The sequence below is a fragment of the Homalodisca vitripennis genome, chromosome 5 (genome assembly GCF_021130785.1).
Source record: "Homalodisca vitripennis isolate AUS2020 chromosome 5, UT_GWSS_2.1, whole genome shotgun sequence".
Taxonomy (NCBI): Eukaryota; Metazoa; Arthropoda; class Insecta; order Hemiptera; family Cicadellidae; genus Homalodisca; species Homalodisca vitripennis.
The window spans coordinates 117,058,549-117,080,380 of NC_060211.1; the positions used below are offsets into that span (position 1 = coordinate 117,058,549).

At 31.0% G+C, this 21,832-nt stretch overlaps 1 protein-coding gene across 14 annotated transcripts in view; it reads right to left on the minus strand.

The window, feature by feature from the left end:
- The window catches only part of LOC124362791 (kinesin-like protein unc-104), a 130,571-nt gene that overhangs the window by 68,406 nt on the left and 40,333 nt on the right, over nucleotides 1–21,832 (minus strand). For 13 of the 14 annotated variants that reach the window (XM_046817585.1, XM_046817597.1, XM_046817592.1 and 10 more), the window contains exons 3-7: nucleotides 16,678–16,760; nucleotides 4,331–4,409; nucleotides 3,484–3,653; nucleotides 2,713–2,891; nucleotides 1,873–2,128 (exon numbers count right to left, since the gene is read on the minus strand). In XM_046817585.1, the coding sequence (XP_046673541.1) occupies nucleotides 1,873–2,128; nucleotides 2,713–2,891; nucleotides 3,484–3,653; nucleotides 4,331–4,409; nucleotides 16,678–16,760 (767 nt within the window). Of the gene's footprint in view, nucleotides 1–1,872; nucleotides 2,129–2,712; nucleotides 2,892–3,483; nucleotides 3,654–4,330; nucleotides 4,410–12,232; nucleotides 12,352–16,677; nucleotides 16,761–21,832 lie in introns of those variants that run through there. The other variant, XM_046817594.1, reaches the window with a different exon arrangement.

Genomic DNA, 21,832 nt, shown 5'->3' on the forward strand with positions numbered 1-21,832 from the left:
TATATCTTTGAAACAATAGTACCTAACTATAATTATTTTTTTAAATCAATATATTTTTATGTATAAAATTTTATTCTAACAAACCTTCTAGAAATTTAAATACTTTGGTTTGTTAGAAAACATGAATAAATATTGTCTAGGCTTCAATCATGGACATTACAAAAGAAAAAGAAAAAAGTTTTTTAACCCTTCCCGCGCTACGGCAATTTGGGACGCACCATACCCAAACGCTACATATACCTCAAAATTTTTTTCCCATAAAGTCAACGCTAATGTTTTATTTGAGTTTGTTACCATATAAAAAGACTTTTGGGAACGAAAAAAGTATAATTTTTTTAATACGTTTATTTAAATTATAAAACAATATAAATACACCAAATTTAACGAAATGTTGAACGAAATTTTACTATCGTGTATAATATTATATTATAGTATATTATATGTATAGTATGTATATTATACAATTAAAATAAAACATTAATGGGTATAAAAAGAACTAACATTAGCCATCACGGTGTTCAAGATAACGTCAACGTGTGGTACATCTTGAAATACGTATCGGGGTGCAGGTTCGGCCGGGCGGTGCATGTCTCGCACACGTAAATGGTGTTCTTGCGTAAACCGTTGCGTGTACACACAACACATTTTCCCAATATGTCAAAAACCAATTTGACAACGTAAACACAACGATCTAAACCGGCGAGTTAGTTCGTCAGTAGCGCTAGTGTCTGGCAAAACAGGCAGTGGCATGGGTAGTGCGCCGCTATTTTGCAGCTTGGAGAAAAACCGGGAGGCGGGGACAACTATTACCGTGCTTTTCTATTGAGGGATATATGCTCCAGCAGTTGCTGCACTTCACCGGCAAAACTGGGAACTACTTACTCCCAATAATAACTTCAATGTTTAAAAGCGAATATATTTGTCAACAGCGTTTTTAGCAAAGTAAATATTGGCGGTTATATTTGTCAACAGCGCACGAAGGGTTAAACTTAACTTGATAATTTTTATAAGTAAAATATTTTATATTTTTACCATAATCATAATCTGTGGCAACTTATTATTACTAAAAGATATAATATTTTTGGTTTTTAGAAATTACATATTCATTTTATAACACATTTAGTGAACCCCTGCCAGAAGGGTGTAATTGGGTTGCCACCTCTAACCTCTAAAGTTAAGTTACAAGCTAGTACTATAGTTGTGTTAGCTCTCGTACTTAACAACAATTATGAACAACTGTCATAACAAAATTGAAGAAATTTAGCCAGTAAAAGGTTTTGATAGACTTTAAAATATGAAATTAATGATTCAGTTTAAAAGTTAGTTTAAAATTCAATTTTAAATTACAGTATGATATTTTATATTATTTTGTAAAAGAAAACTCACAATAATCCAATAATTTTAATATTTTCACATAAGGCCTTTCAACATCAAAGATGCCATCGTCAGGCATCTTTGATGTCGAAAGGCCTCATGTGAAAATATTGAAATTATTGGATTATTGTGAGTTTTCTTTTATAAAATAATAGAAAATAGTTTTTTCCAATAAGAAGAGCTCCTTCAATGATATACAGTATGATAATTTTAGGAGTTAGCCCCTAACAACAAGAGCAAGTGCGAGCCATTTCTACTTATTTTAATTTTATACTTTTTTTCTGTCTAATTACAAGTGGAATTTTTCAATTATAATAGACAAAGATTTATTGAAAAAACTTCAAAGAATATATGTCATCAGATGATTACTTTCCTTTACTAATTTAGTTAATAGTATACTAAATGTTTATCTGTGCTAGGATAAATTTTGATTTCTTTTACTAAAATGATCATTAGAAGACTACACGAATGTTATCAATATATCAAGATTGTACTCACAATTTCTGCTAAAGCCGATATGACTTTCCCTAAAGTAGTGAGACTCTTGTTGATATTTGCCCCTTCCTTCAGCCGGGTACCCTTGGCTCCTGTAGAGTCGGCCCGCTCCGAGCCCGCAAGATCGACTAGCGAGATCTTGCTCACCTTCTCTGTTGAAAGTTCTGTTAGCTTGTCGAACCGCTGCTGTGTGAAGAATATCGTGAAAACTGCATGTGATCTACTTGATGTTTCATTCATGTTGGTGGCTGCTACTGTTCTGTTATAACATATATATTATGAGTAATTATAAAACTACTATTTATATGTTGTACCTGAGTATATCCATCCTTTGTTATCATCATATATAAGATTTTATAGAAAAGGATTTACAGAAAATAGATTTCTACCAATAGCAATCATAAATCTTGGATTTGGGCAATTATGTTACAAAATTCTTAATTGAAGTTTTAATTCATTAAAACACTAAAATAAATTTTCACTAGTAATTAATAATAATATACATACAAAATATGAAACAAAACAAAACACGATTAAAAGTAGTTGAAGGTAACAAATTAGAATATACTTCAAAATTGGTTTATTCTGATTAAATACAGGTTTTTTTTACAGGTAAGTAGTAACAGTTGGTCAACAATATTAAAAATTTTACATTTAAGTAAGTAAGTGTATATATTGAGTAAATAGTTTGTGCAACATTCTTACAAATAATTCTTATTCGTAAGAAATTCTTATTTTCTTACAAATAAATATTACATCTTTTAGCAAAATAAGTTGATACAAATTCTCTACGATGAACAAGATATTATTTTACAACTGAGCAAAGAAAAAAGTAGAAAGTACCTGGCCTTGTTTCCTTCATCAATGAGGTCATGGATATCTTCGTACGAAGTAACAGCTAATTTAGAAAGGTCCTCAACATAAGGACCAAGAAGTGGGTGTTCTCTCACTCGTAAGTTCCCTTTGTTCTTTGGATTTAGCAAATCTCTCACCCGTTCACAGTATATTTCCATATAACTGACCTGCAATAGGAAGAACACTCTTTTAGCTCAATGTAGCTCGGATATTCTTCAACATTGAATAGCATATATTACTATAGTTGAAATATTAATAGTAAAACTTTTATGAATTAACATTTACAATAATTATTTGAATAGTACTGCAATGGGCATTGTTTAAAACCACCTGTTTTTAAAGTCAAGTCAAGAATAGTTAGTTGAAAACTGACTAGTCAAATTATTGGTAAGTCACGTTTATATATTTTATAACTAACAAATTCCCAGAAATTATTAAAAGATTGAATAGGAAGAGTAGGTCTATTTTTTTCTAATTTGGACGGTTGAAAACTCCTAATAAAAAGAGAGACATTCATAGATACATAATAAATTAGAAACATTTCATACTCACTATATACCGACACCTTCAATGATTTATAACAAATATTCCTTGAATCTCAGACATTTGAAAATATTCATTATATGTTTTTACTTTTGAATCCCCTTCCTACACAATCTGTCTATTAAAATATATGTTTATACACTTTTTACTTAACTTATCCAAAAACTAGGTGGCTTACTTAATTTTAATAGAATAAATAAATAGAAGGCACTGTACCTCTACAGAATATTTTAATTCGTCTGACGTTGTTTTCTGTATTCTTTTAAACAAATCTTTACAAATTTGGGGTATGATTCCTTCCTGTCCTTCTTCCTCTTGCCTTCCCATCATAGTATATGATTTTCCTGCACCTGTCTGTCCATATGCAAATATGCAAACATTGTAACCTGAAAAAGATCCACTTTTTGAGAAATGTAATGTTTCAAATCGACAATTAATTGTAAATTATTAGTGTCTATGGAACAACATTGAATGCTACTTCTACAGTATGGTACTAAACTAAAGTCCCATTTACAAATTTTTATGTCACAGCAAACAATATACAGTATACTGATCACAAACATTTTCTTTTTCCAACATAAAGTTACACATCATGTGGAAAATCTGGTATAGAAAAAGAGATTAGCTTTAAAAAAAAATCATTAAATGAAAAATTATTTTCTCCCAGCCATTGCTTGAGATTAAGCACATACGTATATGCTTGAAATGTATAAAGCGTGTAAATTTAGTCCCTTAAAGCATAAATTTTAAGTCCCTTAAAGTTTTCATTTTTGATTGATGAAGCAGTTAATTATATTACTTATTTAACTTGGGTCATTATTTCAATTTCCTTTTTTTTCCTAGTATTTAGAAAAGAACCTCTCCTAGCTTTCTAATGAACACCTCATACTACCATCTTAAATTCTCTTCCTTATTATTTCCTAAATTTAGTAAATTAATTTGAGTTACTCCTAATTAAATCACTTACAGTTGCAATAAATGATTTAAAATATTTATTCAGTTCTATATAAGAATTATTATACAATAAAAAACAAAAACAATAGCAAAACAATATTATACCCACCTTCAAAAGAGTGTTCCAGCATTTCTTCTCCAATGTCTTTGTAAACCATGATTTGTGAAGAGAAGTTAGCATCAGTTGGCTAAAGACAATTTTCACAATATTAGAAATACTTTCAGTAAAACAACTAGAGTAAAGTGTCATAGTTATGAGACCAAGATAATAATTAATTTTAATTTTTTATCTTATAACAATACAATTTGAATGATAAAAATCACTACTGTTTTCTGATATCAGCAACTTCACGGTGGTATGACCAATGAAAAAGTTTAAATGTAAACACAGCATTTGAAGGAACTTCTGTATGTATACACAACATATGGTCCACTAAGGAGACAAGGGTGGTACTCTGCGCATGTGAGCAGAATCACTGAATCATTCAGTTAGCAGATCTGAACATTACCCTGGTCTGTGCTAATACCCCTTTGGGTAATTTTGAATGGCTTAGTTTAAAATTAAAAATAAAATGCACTTATATTTCCCGGGTTAACAGTGTTTAGTTGTAATAATTTCTACAGTTATTCAAAAGGAACAAATCAAAAGTATTACAGTATCCCGAGAAAAGAAAATTTTGTGGGATGAATACAGGTTTGTTGAAGGAAATAAAAGATAACTTTAAGGATGACATAAAATTTAAGTAAAAAGTATCAGGATTTTATAAATTCATTTTTCAAATGGAATTTTTAGATAATGCAAAAAGTCAGGACCTTTAAAAGTGATCCACTACCAATCGCAAGGCAAGCACTGACATAATTTAATATATTTTGACAGCAGCAGCTATGCCAAGGTAAACCAATAAAAATTTAAGTTTTTGTGTAGCATTTGCTACACAGGTAAATTAAAATTTAATTAATGAATAATTAAGGGAGAAAATATATACAAAAATATTTTAGAATATACGTAGATTTGTCAAAACCTAGGTACAGTAAGACAGCAGTTTATCTGGAAGTCGACTTTGATAACTGGTGACAATAAGGGTTGGACAGTTGACAATTAATTTCTCTAGCCTTGTGATTGGATAGTGGGAGGCCAATTAAGGGCGTGGATGATGAGGTAGTTTTGGTTAAGGAAGGAGTCGGTATAAAAACGCATCTCAGCGTTTTGTTTGAGTGTTCAGCGGTTTTAACTTGTGGTTTTTCTGGTTACTCTTTTTCCTTATACAATCTGAGTGGGATTTTGTATAAGTACAAATTTCATAATTAATTTGAAAACAAACACCACGATAATACACTTTTTATTTTTAAGACATCACAAAAATATGAAGCGTATTATTGGAGTGTTATATGTTCTGATGAATTCTTTACATTACATTGGTGAATCACAAAGACAACTAAATTACACATCAACATATGAAAAATTAGATGAAGATCCTTCTCCTCAATATAACGAACAAATCCAAAATTACCTTATGAACATCGCCTCAAGAGGGATTGTCACAGAAAGCCATTGAACTACTAACACCTACATATCCTAGAACTCTGGTGTTTTACACTTCACCGAAAACACACACAAGCCTACCAGACCACCTCCTAACAGGCCTATCATCTCTAGCTATGGATGCCCTACGGAAAGGACTTTCTTTTTAATCTCAATAAATTTAGTATTTTAAAATTTACCTGGTCTATCTTACCAGAATTAGTAACATTCTTGGATACTGATGTATTTATTGAAAATCATAATTTGGAAACAAAAATTCTTATCAAAGACAGCAACAAAATGTAATATTTGCATTTCGCTACCTACAATCCAACTCACATTAAAAAATCCAGCCCAAGAGTCTATTAATAAGGGCAAAAAAATCTCTGTAGCAATCACTCTGACTTTCATAACTACATAATAGACTGTCTAATTTATTTTTTGAAAGAGGGTATCTAAAACACCTTGTTGATAAACAAATCAGAGCAACTTAAAACAATTCCAGTGCTATTAATCCTAATGACCCTAAATTTATTATTCAATATATTCCTGGCCTTCATAAAATAAACAAAATTTGGAAGGCTCTTATTCCTATTTTGGAATCTTTCCTTAAACTAGAAATTTACTTTCTAATCCCCCTAAAGTAAGCTTTAAAAAACCTCAAAATTTACAAAACATTCTCTCTAGACTAAAATTTAACTATGAAGGCAATCGAAAAAGTAAAAACATCAAAATGTAATGTGTGCAATTCTAGTAACAAGCCAAGATGTGGTATTTGTAAGATGTTAATAAATTATAAACCTTTTAAAAGTAGTACAACTGAAAAGAATATATTAGCAACATTGATTGCACCACAAAAACGTCATTTATCAACTAAATTATTTAAAAAAGTGTTTAATTCTTGGTTTAGGTTCTGTTTCTTTGCTCCATTAAATCAGTGATAAAGGGTTCTGGGAACTCGAAAATTGAAAAAATGAGTACTGATTTTTCTGTTGCGTTTACACTTTGAACTACTAGGAAGAGTATATATAAATTTTGTTCATGTATTCTGTGTTGCAGGCTTAAAAAAGTGTTCATATTGGTTCTTATCATACTGGGTAGATATTTATTTGTTTTCTTGGAGCTATTTGTGTACTCTAAAGATGGCTAAATACTGAAACACATGTCATTACCTTTAACAATTTATTTACCATGGGTATTAAGTTACTTTGTTATACTAAATATGAAGATAGCCTTTCATTGAGAATTTAATAATATAATAATATGAATTAGACATAAAAACAATTTAATACAGTACTAAACTGAGGCTTACATTTAAATAAAGTCCTGATTTACTAAAGCATAAAACAATCCAGTATTTTGTAACAATAAATGTTACAATTCTTAAGAAATTTTTGTGCATTTTCACTTATATTACACAGTGTTACTTAAAACATAATGTCAAATTTACTAATGTAATAGAATAATTTTAAGGACATAACAAATTAACTTTTAAATATAAGTTAAAAATTAAAAAAATAACATTTGAACAATATATCAAACAGAAAGCTGTTAGTGAGATCAGAAAGTGGACAAATGTTTGGGTGAGATTATATGTATGAGAAGCCCCACAGAGTCGTTGACAAGTGGAGCATGAATACCGGGTTTAACCAAGTTACGACTACCGAGAGAGTACACGTGGTGCTGCACCCAACACAAACGCTTGATTCACCAGCTGCAAGTATAAGGTTTATAATATTATCACGTAATTCAAAAATTATTAGGTAATCTGGACTTTTTAACATCTTATAAATAAAAAAGATATACAGTGTGAATTTGTTGATATTAGAACCAAAGTTTTACTTGCCTAGTGGCTGGTCTAAGTGTGATTCTAAAGAAATCAGAACAAATTAAAAATTTGTGGTTGGTATTTATAGATTGTTTACTACTCAATATCAGTGCCCTTGAGTCCCGGGTGCTAAAAACTGTTTTGTTATATACAGCCTTTGAAGAATGTAATGTGGGCGAATTATATTGATTGGAGAAAATATAAGCTAATGAAAAAGTAACACAGTTACTGTTTTATTTTAAGAATAAGTCCAGACATAGAATACATTTTTGTTCTACCTAAAGTTGACAGCTTAACTGATCTCATAAAATTAATTAAATATTATTTAAGTAAGTAATAAAAATTTATTTAAACCGAAAATGTGTAGATCAGCAGTTCCCAAACTGGGGGTATATTTGACAGATCCTCAGTGCTTGGCAATTCATGGTAGGCTTAAGAAAATGTATAGGCAGGAAATTATTTTGGCTAAAAAAAGAGCAAATGAAAAGTTTATTTTTGAGTCACATAATAAATGTAAAGCTGCATGAAAGTTATAAACGCTGAAACAGGTTGTGTGCCTAACAAAGCCAAAGAAAAATTCCCAATAACAGCTGATGATTTTAATAGCTTTTTTATTAATGTTGTTAATGTGTTAAAAAATAACTGTGATATTTTAGATGTAGCAAGTTCTGTTGATATGTTGAAATCGTCAGGTATTAAACCCCCTGGCCTATCTAGTTTTAAGTGGACAGTTGTAAATAGTAGAGATGTATATAGTTCTGTATATAGGTTAAGTAATTCCAGATCAGAAGATGTCTATGGACTTTCCAACTTTGTATTAAAGGAAATATTAGATGCTATAATCTATCCTTTAACACAGCTGATAAACTGGGTGCTTACTGATGGAATATATCCACAGTGCCTTAAAATAACAGTAACAGTACCTTTACATAAGATGGGTGACAAAATGAATTTAAATAATAACCGGCCTATTGCCCCAGTACCTGTCATATCAAAGTTAATAGAGACTATTGTGAAAAACCAATTGGAATGTTACTTTGAGTACAATAATTTGATCTCTTCATCTTAGTATGGGTTTAGGAAAAATCTTTCAACTGTTAAAGCTGTAGAAAATATTGTCTCTTATGTATTGAATAGCTTTGAAAATAAGGAAGAAACAGCTGCTGTGTTATTGGATTTAAGTACAGCATTTGACGTTGTACCTCATGATGAACTCATTCAAAAATTGATATACTATGGTCTGGAGAACAATGCTTTGTCTTTGATTATGTCTTATTTGAGCAATAGACTTCAGCTTGTCAAAGTAGGTGACCAGAGATCAGGGCTTAAAAGGGTGGCAAGCGGGGTTCCCCAGGGCTCAGTCTTAGGCCCCTTCTTGTTTACTGTCTTCATTAATGATCTACCTAAATTTGTCCCTGGTAAGGTTGTCTTGTATGCTGATGATACTACTCTGTTATCATCAGACAGAGACTCAAAATTAAACAATGTCATTATGGGCTATATGAGGGAAAGGTCCTATCTCTGGTTCTCTGCTAATAAATTAACTGTTAATAATAACATGACCGAGGAAATTGTCTTTAGTTTACATAATTCTGAAAATAAGTCTGTAAAACTACTTGGTATCAATTTAGACTCAAAGCTTAGCTGGGGAATCCATACTAACCATTTATGTATTAGATTAGCAAGAGTAATATTTCTACTAAGAAAACTAAAATTGTATACAAGTCTTAATCTTGTCATTAGTGCATATTACGCTTTTTTTAATGTACACCTTCTGTATGGGGTTTTACTGTGGGGCAACTCTAGTGGGGCCAAGACTGTGTTTAAGTGGCAAAAGAAAGCCATACGCTGCATAGTGGGAATTAGCAACAAAGAGTCCTGTAGGCCATTTTTGAAGAACTGGGTATACTTACGCTTACATGTGTGTATATTTTACACAGTTTAGTTTTTGTTAAAGAAAATCTCGAGTCTTTCAATCTTAGAAGCTTTAACCATGAACACAACACTAGAATTAAAAATACAATTATGTACAATATGCTAGGTTAAGTAAAACTCAACAGAACTATGCAATAACCGGAGCTAGGCTATTCAATAAGTTACCTTTAAGTGCTAGATCAATTTCTGTTGGTAGGTTTAAGAATGTTGTTGCAGAGTGGCTCAAGAGAAAAACGTTTTGTTCTGTAGATGAGATTTTTAATGCTAATTTTAGTGACTTACAATTTTAAAATTTTAAACTTTTAACATAGATATAGATTGTATTTATTTTAGGCTCTGTAGGCCTACATAGTGATATTTTTAATATCATATTTGACTTTGTCAATACAATTTTGTAATTGTTGGACGACAATAAAATGATTCTGATTCAGATTTTGTCAAAACAAAACAGAATCATTTAATAATTGTTGTATCTAAATGGTTAATACATTTTAAGGAAAAAAGGCTTCTTCAGTGAGAAAAATGGGCCTGTTTTTTGTCAACAAGTTTCATAAAATTTGGCTTCACTTCAAATACACATACAATAAGATCGTTTTCTACGTACAGTCGATTTCTTGCCTTGGTTTTAATGTTGACCAATATAGAAAATCCGAGTTCGCAGAGGTAGGATGTCGCAAAGGGCATGATGATTCTCAGAGCAACTAATGTTTTTAGCTTGGATACTCAGCTCTTCTTTGTAGCAGAATTTGTCAACATCTTGGGTGCTGAAGGACAGCTACAAAGTCTTGTCACAGGATAGCTCGATTTGTCATCAATCAGTGGGTTTAAGACCACCTCGTTCACAGCATGCCCGTTGAAGGGGCTAAGTAACCAGTTCTAACTGGTGTTTTGATTCTCAGAAATGTAGCTGAGGATCTGCTCTCGTAGACCTTGCAAGTGAGTAGAAACCAGTTTGGACAGATTGTCAATGTCAGGATAATCGTCATCGCTTTGATCCAAGGATGTGATGAGCTCATTTGTCAATTCAAAGTTCTCAAATATATTCTTCTCAATCCTGGTTGACCAATTGGCTAATTTCCTTAAAAACTAATTGAAACAAATCCTTTGTCTTGCGCAAAAAGTATGGTTTTGTTTGTTACTGCAAGGAAACGTTGAGGTTGTTCAGATGATAAAATATGTACACTAAATAAGGAAGTTTTAACAGAAATTCATTGTCACTAAAAAAAACCACCGATGTCTTTATTTGCAACTTGAAAAACATGTCTTAAGCTTAGAGTGCAAAGTGAACACTTGAGAAAACACCTTCCCTCGTGACAGCAACCTTGCCTCTGTGTGAAGCAAGAAAATCTGTCCTGTGCCTCCATTTCTTCGCACAACTGTGATAAGAGTCAACACTGTAATGGCCAACTTTAAAAAAATTAACTAACTTAACAGTTTTGTTCAACACTGTTTTTAACTCAGTGGGCATGACCTTGGTAGCTAATGCCTGGCGATGTAAAAAACAATGAACCCAAGTGGCATTTGGCATGTCATTTTTTATCTGTCTCACGAAACTACTGTCTTTCCAAGTCATTGCTTTGGCACCATCACTGCAGATTTAAATACCCTTTTGAAATTCAATCGGTTGCAGATATGTACAATTTTAACATTTCCTCACTTGTTGTGTGGTCAGGTAAAGGTTTGTGAAATAAAATGTCTTCTTCCACACTGCCATCACTTTCAAAGCGAACAAAGCACATAGACTGCACCAAACTCGATACATCCGTAGACTCGTCAATTTGAATGGAAATGTACTCACTTTTCTGCAACTTTGTTTTTATCTGATCCTTTATGCCTTGAGTCATCTCAGGAATGTGCCATCAAACTGTTCAACAGAGGGATGGTGGAAAGCTTCTTAAGCTGCATCCGGAATGATGATAGTTGAAACTATATCCTGAGCAGCAGGTAGAATGAGCTCTTCAGCAATCGTGTGTATTACTACCTTTCTTTGCTATTCGTAAAGCCACTTGATACTATGCTAGCAAAGCACTTTTGCTCATATTATTTCTACTTAACTGAACTACTGAATTGTTCTGGTAATCTAATTATACTTGCAAGTATTATTTATAAACTGAAGATCTGTTTGGTCTTTTACAGATTTTTAACTTTATGAAAGTGTTGTTTGGTATGTTTTGTTATGGAACTAATTAGTAGTAGTATCAGTCAAAATCTTTAGTGCCATTTTTGAGAACATTTCTAGTATTGAACAAAAATATGATTTACAATTACCCCTTTCTTTAGGAAAGCAGTGTCTTGTTGACCAAAAAAGGAGAGCAATCAGATCTGGTATTTCCAGTAGAATATTACCAACCTCACTGCATCAATTCACAGCTCTATTGGCTGTATCCTAAGCTAGACCATGTCTAAGACAAGCTCAGTTTTATCAAATATCCTTCCCAGCCCTAATTTTTAAACAAGGTCTAAGATAGACCAGGACCAATGATACTCCCTGTACATACAATCTCACAAACTGTTTATTTTAATAGCATCCTAAAATTGTAAGTTTTAAACAATAATACTTATGTTTCAGGTTAGATAATTTTTAATTGTGAAGAAATTCAAAATGCGTTAACAGTAATGTATTATCATCACATAATTGAAAGCTAATTATACATAACGACTTTCAAAGTTTTCACTTAAAAGAAGTTTTATAATACATGATGCACTATATAATATCTAAAACTCACCAGCATGATGTAAGTTCAAATTGTAATGATAAAAACTCACACACAGTGGTCCCAATGTATTTTAAAGTGACCACGTAAGCAGAGGTCAGAGTTGGACTGAGTCATTTGTTTTATGTACAAGCATTGAGTCAAATTCAATCTGATAACTTGTAACAGTTGTCACCAACTGTTTGAGATGATAACCACTGCCACTGGTTATGCTCAACAGACTACTTTCTTACTGCTTAATATGATACCAAACTACCACAGATTTCAAAGAATAAAATATTAATTAGAATCTAGAAGAAACTAATTTATCAGTACTCAGAGAAAACACAACGATGAGAGTAGTTTATTCTATAAGTACAAAATAGGAATTACGCCTTCTGAGAAAACCAAAGACTAACAACAGTAACCAGAGTTTTTTATTGAAAGGAAGCAGTATCATAGTTAATGGACTATATTGAAAAATAAAGTCTAATAATCACATGTACACAATAATGTGTATTCAGAAATAAATGAATTAAACATAGGTTTCAGTACATTTTGCAACACAGTAATACATTTTGGAGAAGTCCCGGGAATATTGTTAGACCTACAAAAACATTTGATATTCTAGGTAGAAACATAGGACATACTAAAAAAAAAAAAAAAAAAAAAAATACTAACCGGAATGGAAGTTCCATTCGGCACTGTTTTTGTTCAAAATTCAACAATTTTGGAAAAAATTTGCTGTCACATGTTTCATACCCAAAACATTAAAAATATATCCTGACGAGTTATTTGATATAACAACATCATCAGCAACTTCCCTGATCATAATATGGCGATCGTTCATAATAGGTTTTTTTTTTTTTCAACTTTTTTCATGCTTTCATTGGTTGTTGATGTGTTAAGGTGTCCGGAACATTCATGATCTTCAATGTCTTCAGGGGCATCTTTAAATCATTTATATCACTTGTAAACCCTTATTTTACTCATAGAAAACTTACTTTAGGCCTTTGTTAACATTTCCCACACTTTAATTCATAAAAAAAAATTATACAAATTCCTTGATCTATTTTTTTTAACAAACAAAAATTGATGAGTTCATAAAACACGTCTAACCTTACCAGCTGCCACAGAAAAAGTAAACAATGAATAGAGCTGGAAATTGCATTATACTTCAGGAGTACAAGTACAAATATAATTTTAAAAATCTTGACAGTCGGACTCTACATACCCGCAAAACTTAAAAATTCCTATTACTTTTTGAACACACCTTCCTCACAAGACCTTGATATTTGTTAGTCTTAATAAATTCTTTTTCAAAATAATTGAAATGTTGTTGTCCTCTTCACCCAATTCATCAATATTCTCTAATACAAACAATTACATTTATAAATACAATCATTCAGTAATAATAAATTCAAGTTACATTTTATATGTTGTTCTTTTATTAGATACATTCTCTTTTGAAGTAAAAACAAATATTTTATTTACATGCTTAAAAAGGTACATGCGGCAATTTGCTCACCAATGACTTCCAGCAGTTTAAATTTTACAGCGAACTGTACAAATACTTTTAATATTATTTTATCGAGACAGTTTTATTTGCAGATAATTTAAAGTAGTATATCCTGAGATACGTTAGTCAAACTAATCAAATAATTTTTTTTTGAAGTTTTTTTTACTGATGGAAAATAAAAAATAATAAAAGGTTAAAAGTGTGAGCAAATTTCCTTTACGACATCTCGTGTCCAGGAAGAAGGTGCAACCTCCCACGTGTTAAATTGCTAACTGTCATTTCAAAATTTGGAACTGATACTAATGTCTACAAAATTATACAAATGTTTATTATTTTATTAACTGTAAATAGTTAAATACACATTGTAGCACAAACAAAATAATGTTGTCTACAATCTATGTGGATAGAATTCAACATTTTTTAACTTATAACTTTGCATTATACATTCTGAAGTATCAATTGGTTGGACTCTGCAGTATAGATACTGATTTAATAAAAAATAACAAGACAGCCAAGTTAGGGAATGAAATTATAACTGAACGGAGCAACCACCATCTATCTACCTTAGCAGTTGCAAAAATGATAAAGCAGTAAACATGCAAAGCAGGAGAGTTTTTGTTTGTTTGCCACCACTTGCTGCAGCAGGCTGTAAAACAATGCGGCGCACCTTGTAATGGCTTTACATTTGCACCAGACTCTTGTTCTGGCTTAGTTGTGAGTATTACGACTTGAATTTTGTTACAAACGGTAATAATTTAGTTTTAAAACAAGAGAAGAGAAATGAGCATGTTTGTCTAGTGCTGATATAATTATAATCTTCCGACACTATTCATCATTAAAAATTACAATTGCATTAAAGAACCTTACTCAGTGTTTAGCGTTTTCTAATAATTTGTCTCAATTTAACTAATTACAAAAAGATAACAGTAACAACATATTTAATTCAAAAATCCCTAAATTATTTGGAATAGTAAGGTTTTACTTGTTTATATTTACAAAAAATACTGTTTGTTTAATTTATAAGAATAACAGACTGTGAATTCCTTTGTAACAAAACTGAAATTCCTGTTCAAAGATGTTAAAAAATTCACATGAATGTAACACACTTTGAATTCAGATTTGTCTATATGTATACATAAAACTAATAATATTTTAATAATTTGTCCCTAATTAATAAAATACTATAAATAGTTTCTTCTCCAATATCAATTAAAAATTGACTAATAAATTAAAACAATAGTTCCTTTTTAAAGTATAAACATTCAGATTCTGTGTAATTATGAGTTTCAACACCAGAGCAGTATAATCTACTCAATGTATTGAGGGAGAGTGCTCAAGAATTGACCTGATGATATTCATACAACAGTGTGATGGTAACAACTTTGCCAACTACTCTGACTGATATTAGGTTGTAGGTGGTTTTTTGTTTTTGGTTAATTGATGTTCAGGTATACCAACACAATAATAAACAGTTACGAATCACTGGTAACAGCTTTCTCACTATCAATCAAGAAACCAGGTGAAATGTTTAGAAGACAGTGTTTGCAAACCTCTTTGACAGATTAGCCTATCACTTGAGTTACGTAAAACCATGTTTACTAAGTGATCTTGTCATTTTTCCATAACATTTTTAATTTTACATTTTAAAATATTTTATAAGTTAACACAAAACATTAGTGAAAACATTTCAAATCTAAATTTATTCTTTATATCGTAATAGAAACTACATTTTACCTTATATTTTAATTACATAAAACTTGTTTGGGACAAGAAACTATGACAGTCTTTCTCTTTGTAACAGGAAAGTGGTATTGCACATACACAAAAACATCTGTAACAAGGATCGGACTTCACAGCTATAATACCTTGTATATAGCCCTGGAGATGAACAGAAAAGTAAGTTTATTCTAATGACTCCTTTCAATGTATACCACTGTATGAATAAAGTTATTTTTAATTCAATTCAATTCGTGAATGGTTTCTCAACACCCATTTTACTCTAGAAGATATTTTGAGGAATGTTTTTGCTTGAACCATAGACTTACATCTAAACTTTCAGATAGTGCAATAATTTTTTTGCCCGGACATTTTTAAGTCAAAGCATTAAGAAAAGTTTCATGAAGACAGAAAAAGTAGGCTATTTCTGAAATATTCTGTGAAGAATCAAAGACATTAAAAGTAGGATATTTGGAAATTTTGTAAGCAGGTCCAAATAAAAATAGCTGAAATAAAAATGTGATATTGTACAGTTATAGCGTCAGAGAAAAATTTTCATAACTTATGGCTTTATACAAAAAAAATTGAATTTATTTGATGAAATATAATTTAACAAAATATCATAATTAAATAATATTAAAGAAATGATTTGTTTATAAATAAAAACATGTCATACACTTCAGTCGTCTTTTTCAAAAATCTTTGGTAAAATAAAGGTAATCATGTCATATGTCACCAGGCTAAGTTTGGGTAAGAAGCCCTCTGTAAAAATTAACATGGTGACTTCCGAACCACCACCAATAGCTTGGCAGGTGGACTACTTGCAAGGACAGGATCGTTCAGCGGTCACCCAACCAAGCAGCAGCCATGCTCAACGTTACTTGACTTAGTTATCTTGTGATAACAGCATTACGCTCTACACTGTGCCAGTGGCAAGCAGGTAGGTCTTGAAACTTTGGGCCTGATTATGAAGATGTCCCTAAATTTTGCTTCAAATGCCTACCATTCCTTATGTTCTTATGGAATGATTAAAAATGCTGTTTTTACTTGTCTTCAGAAAACATCTTAAAGGGCTGTAATCAAAACTCAGTTAAAAGATTTAAAATAATTACTCCAACTGAATCCGATTGCATCACCTCTATTGTAACATTGTAATTTTACTTTGTTATTAAAATGAATTTTAAATAATAATACCAACATCATGATTCTTTCTCTAAATAAAGAATTCTTTCACTCAACTTACATCGTGGGACCAGTATGAGTAATCATAGTTGAAGCTCTTGATGGCATCCTTGGTTCCTGGTGGAGCCTTGGGGTTGGCTATAGCTGGAACACAAACATTCACAATCAGTCTGAGGCTACAGAATTTATTGATTTTTTAAAATATATATATGTTTTTCATGTTATCACATAACACCATGCACAGTAATAATTAATTACCTTGTGGTAGTGACATGTCAATTTGTTAAAAACACCTAACCTAAATTAAAATGTACAAAAATATAAATTGTATAGATAAGACATATAAAATAGAATTTAAACATTAAACATTAGCATTAGATATAAAAATATAGAGCAAAATAAAAAATTCCCCAGCACAAAATGAACAAAAATACACAATTTAAATAATGATTAAAAATTTATTGCTTTTCAGTTAATTCATGTACAATGTAGAAACACTTTTCTAGGAAATAACACTTAAATTTCTCCTTGAACACCTCCAAACAATTCTCTTATTTGACATCATTAGGCAAATTATTATACAGATGAACTCCTCGGTAATCAAGTGTACAGGATAAATAAGAGTACTATTGTGTCTGATGGAATAATTATGCATATTTGAGAATGAATTGGAATTTGCTGTTTTTCTTGATCATAATCAGTGTCTGGTATATATAAATTGATGGAAGAGTGAGCACTTTGAACTTTCTAAAACTAGGCTTGCAGGATGCATCATACTTAATACAGTGTATTTTACGGATGATCTTTTTTTGAATTATGAAAAGCCTGTTTACTTCAACTGAATCACCCCAGAATTTGATGCCACATATAGGTATGAATATATTTTGTACCTACTTTTGAAGACAAAAAAGATATCAGATAATATGCCTTACTAAGCTCATTCGATAACAAATGAACATGCTGTCTCCAGGTTATACTCCCATCAATGTGAACTCCTAAAAAAGTTGTAGCTTTTGTTACGTTATATGTTGCATCAAGGAAAGAGATGTCAGATCTGGAACTATTGCTATAATTAGAGTGCAAAATGGCTGTTTGAGTTTTTCCAGTGTCGAGTAAAAGACTATTTGCTTTAACCCAACTTTTCATTTGTAAGAAAACCTGAAAAATAAGCCTGTTCAATGTGATTTTGTCATGATTAGAAATGAGAGCATATCATTGGCATACACAGTTATATTAGAGTTTTTTTTATATTAACTGGCAAATCATTAATGTAAATCAAAAACAACAGTGGTCCCACTATAGAGACCTGGGGTACTCCTACACTAATTGTTTCATATTTTTTAGAAGAAATTTCGTTCTCAAGAGTTAAATTTTGTGAGCGGTCAGTGAGATATGATTCTAACCATTCCAATGCACCATCTCGGATACCATAAAAATGCAATTTTTGTAACAATATTTTATGTTGGACAAACTCGAATGCCGTTGAAAGATCACAGAACACAGCAGCAGTAAACTGTGAACAATCAAAAGTATTCGCCATTCTAGAGACCATCTCATTAATAGCATTAAGGGTTCCTCTTCCCTTTCAAAACCCAAATTGTGAAGGATGAAAACATTCACTCTGCTCAAGATGACTTGAGAGTTTGTTGAGAACTACAACTTCCAAAAATTTTGATACTGCAGGAAGAACAGCAATTGGACAATTTTTATCAAGTTCAATTGGATCATATTCTTAAAAAATTGGTTTTACATTGCTGTATTTAAGAGCATCAGGAAAAACACCAGTTTTGAGAAAGGGATTAATTAAGTAAGCAAAGGCTTCTTTAGGAAGCTGCCACATTCCTTGAGGAGAAATAGAGGTATTATTTCTTCCTACCCTGTTGAAGTTCTACAATTTTAGTTATTAATTCATATGATATTCCTCAGTGTTTGTTACATTGTGGGACCAATACGAGTAATCAAGGTTAAAGCTCTTGATGTCATGGAACACAAACGTTCACAATCAGTTTGAGGCTTCAAAATTTCTACTCTGTGTAGGTTTATCAAATTTCTTGGGTTAATAAAGTGATCATTTTTACCTAGAATATACTGATATACAAATACTATGAAGAAATTATCTCAAATAACTTCTTGCATACATAGATTGTTCTATGTTTAAATTGTTTATGAATTTTACGACATACTCGTATCTCCAGAAGGTGAAGTTTATAACAATTGTTACATTGCTAGTAACATGAACTGAAACAAAGTTTAAGATGAACAAGACTGAACCGATACAATGGATTATTGAAGGACCTGACAGAATGTAACAAAACAGTTATTGCACAGTTGGATAAACAGATGAATGTAGATACTGCCCTTTTATGTTCAACCCCAAAATCAATAAAATTTTTTCATGGAGAGAAAGAGAAAAACCAAAGAATAGAAAAACAAAGAGAAACATATATAAAATGTTTAAGTCTTTTGGACCTTTTAATTAAAGAGTTATTGCACAGATGGACTACACTTTGATCGCAAAATTAATAGTGTTCTTCCTGTACTATGTCCAGTTTCAAGTCTCTAGGACCTTTCTATCGATAGTTATGGAACAAAGGACAGACAACAACATAAATTTAAGAAGGCCCTATCGGGTCCTTAATAAAAACAAAAAAAGAGTTATAGTATAGGTGCCGGTATCCACATCACAGTTCTGTTTAAATTATCCGATTTCCACACACGAGAGAGGTCAATGGAATACCTGACTCTAACAGAGTCTCTGTACTTCTGGTGGTCATTTGCTTTCATCTACTAAAGTTCATATGACTACCTCCGAGAATCCTAGTTATTATTTCTACTAAGCCCGAGTAGAGATACCAGGCCCAAATGGCAAGAAATCTGTGCTCTGGACAACCGCACCAAGTGATGGTGTACAACGAGATGACAATGTTTTTTATCTGTACACTACTTTTGAAAAAAAAAAATACACTTGGCCACTTTAGCAGTATGCCAAACACTTGACGCACATGTTACACTTACCACCTGAGTACCAGTCACTCAGATCGTAGAATTATATTACATGTAAATGAGACATTTCAATCTGATAACCAAAAATAACTGTATAAAAGTGTTGTGATCAGGGTAGCTTTGTTCATATGGGATATTCAAGGTTGTTTCACAATGGTTGACTCTTATTGCCAATATATTGTGGCACAGTCCTCAAAGCAATACTTGCATATAAGAAATTACTAGACTTACAATGAGGTTTTGGATTCACATTGTATACAATGCATTAATTAGAAGGTCAAAAACGTTTTCTCCCTAAATGTATAATTTGAGTAGTATAATGTAAAAATATAAATCTGTGCCCAACTTTTTGTGTATTTTTCAGATTTTGTAAGGATTATATAATCCAAACTATAAGAACTACATTGCTCATTTGCTTTAAAATTGTAGGAAATTTATTCTTTTTAAGTTTGGATACTACAAATTTTTTTCTAAAAAATAACAATTTTAGTGTTACAGTCAAAAATTAAAAAAGTTATATTACGTAATATACTTTGTAGATTTTACCAATGTTTGAATGGTAATATTTACAATATTATTCTATATTGGCCATTTAGTATTGGTAAACCTGTATAAAATGTAATTGCCTTTAATAAAATAAAATAACTAATATTTTCCAGTATCCCATAGTATTAGTGTTAATATATAATAAGTAAAGAGCATGATGTGATGCAGTAGATTTTCAGAATTAGAAAGACAAAAAATATCATTTTGTAAAAAAATAAACAAGTAAAGTATGAAAGCAAACTGCTGAAGATGTAGAAAATACATTTGTGTTTAAAAATCCACATTACTATTTTATTTTAATCTCATATTTTTAGCGCTGTACACAAATGTTTAAAAAAGCCTAAAACTGTTGTAGAATTTATAATTTACGTACATTTTTTCAAAATTAGTAAAATTGTATTTACAAAAGAATAAGACCTGTATAATACAGGTAATTATATTGCAGAAAATGTATTTATCTTTAGGAAAAAAATAATAATTATGAATGTAAACCATCATAAGAAATAAGATTACATTATATTGGTTTATGGATGTTCCGACGAATCAGCTGATATTATTAACTTGGTTGGTTAATGGATTGACAATAACTGCTTAAGCAACATATTATATGTTCAACAAAATTTCTCTCATATGACGAAAATTGGTACTATGGAAGGTTGTGAGACAAATTCCTATAATCTATGTATTTTTTATTAAAAAAAGCATATTTAGAGTGTAAGAGCTTTCAATAGATAACAAATGGTTATATAAAATACCATAATAGTTTTATATACCTAAAACCTCCATACAAAAACCAAGAAATGCTTTAAAAATGTAGATAAAAATAGCTTTTGAGCTATAATGCAAAAAGTAATAGAGTTACAGCATTTTTGCTGTGGGACAAGCATCTGGTTGCCCATATAAGTCAAGAACTTTTGACTTTCCATATTTGTTTCATTCCTAAAAAACATAAAAATTTACAGTTACTATCCTTTTGCTAGGATTAAGTGGTACAAGTGTCAGATTGACTAGACCAAAGACTCAATTCTTTATAACGATTACAAGACCACAGAAATAATGTCTGTCAGCTGCAATTTAATCTTGCAGTGTTGATGTACTTTCTTCATTTGAATTATTAACTTTTTTTAGATATTTTAAGCATCACTTGGGGAAAAAATGTTTCAATTCTTTTCAAAGGGCACACATATATTTATGTAGTTACTGAACTGTCCTAAGTAGGTCTGTTCATAGATGAAATAAAAATATTATGATTCTAAATCTAATTTGTAGGATTAATATATGAGCTTTACAACATGTACTAATGACAAAATTCTCATTTAATATAAAATAACATTTTGTGGAACCAACAGCAGGTTGTAAATTACAAATACCTAAAAATCTTTTTGCTCTTAAAAGCTTAGTATTAAGTTTAGGAACACAAGGGAATCAAGTTTCGGGGGTTGAAACAAAACCTAATTTAGAGCAAGTACAAGCACACGCTGGGGCTAAAAGGTTTAAGTGCTTTCTGATGTTTGGCCCTCATTATATCTGAAGTTTTGAGGGCAGTAATCTGTAGTGAAAACTTATTTTCATTCTAAATTTATATTTTATTCAAAACACTTTCTACTTGTATAAATTATTAAAATAGAAACTATATTATTTGTTCTACATATACAATACATCTTTAC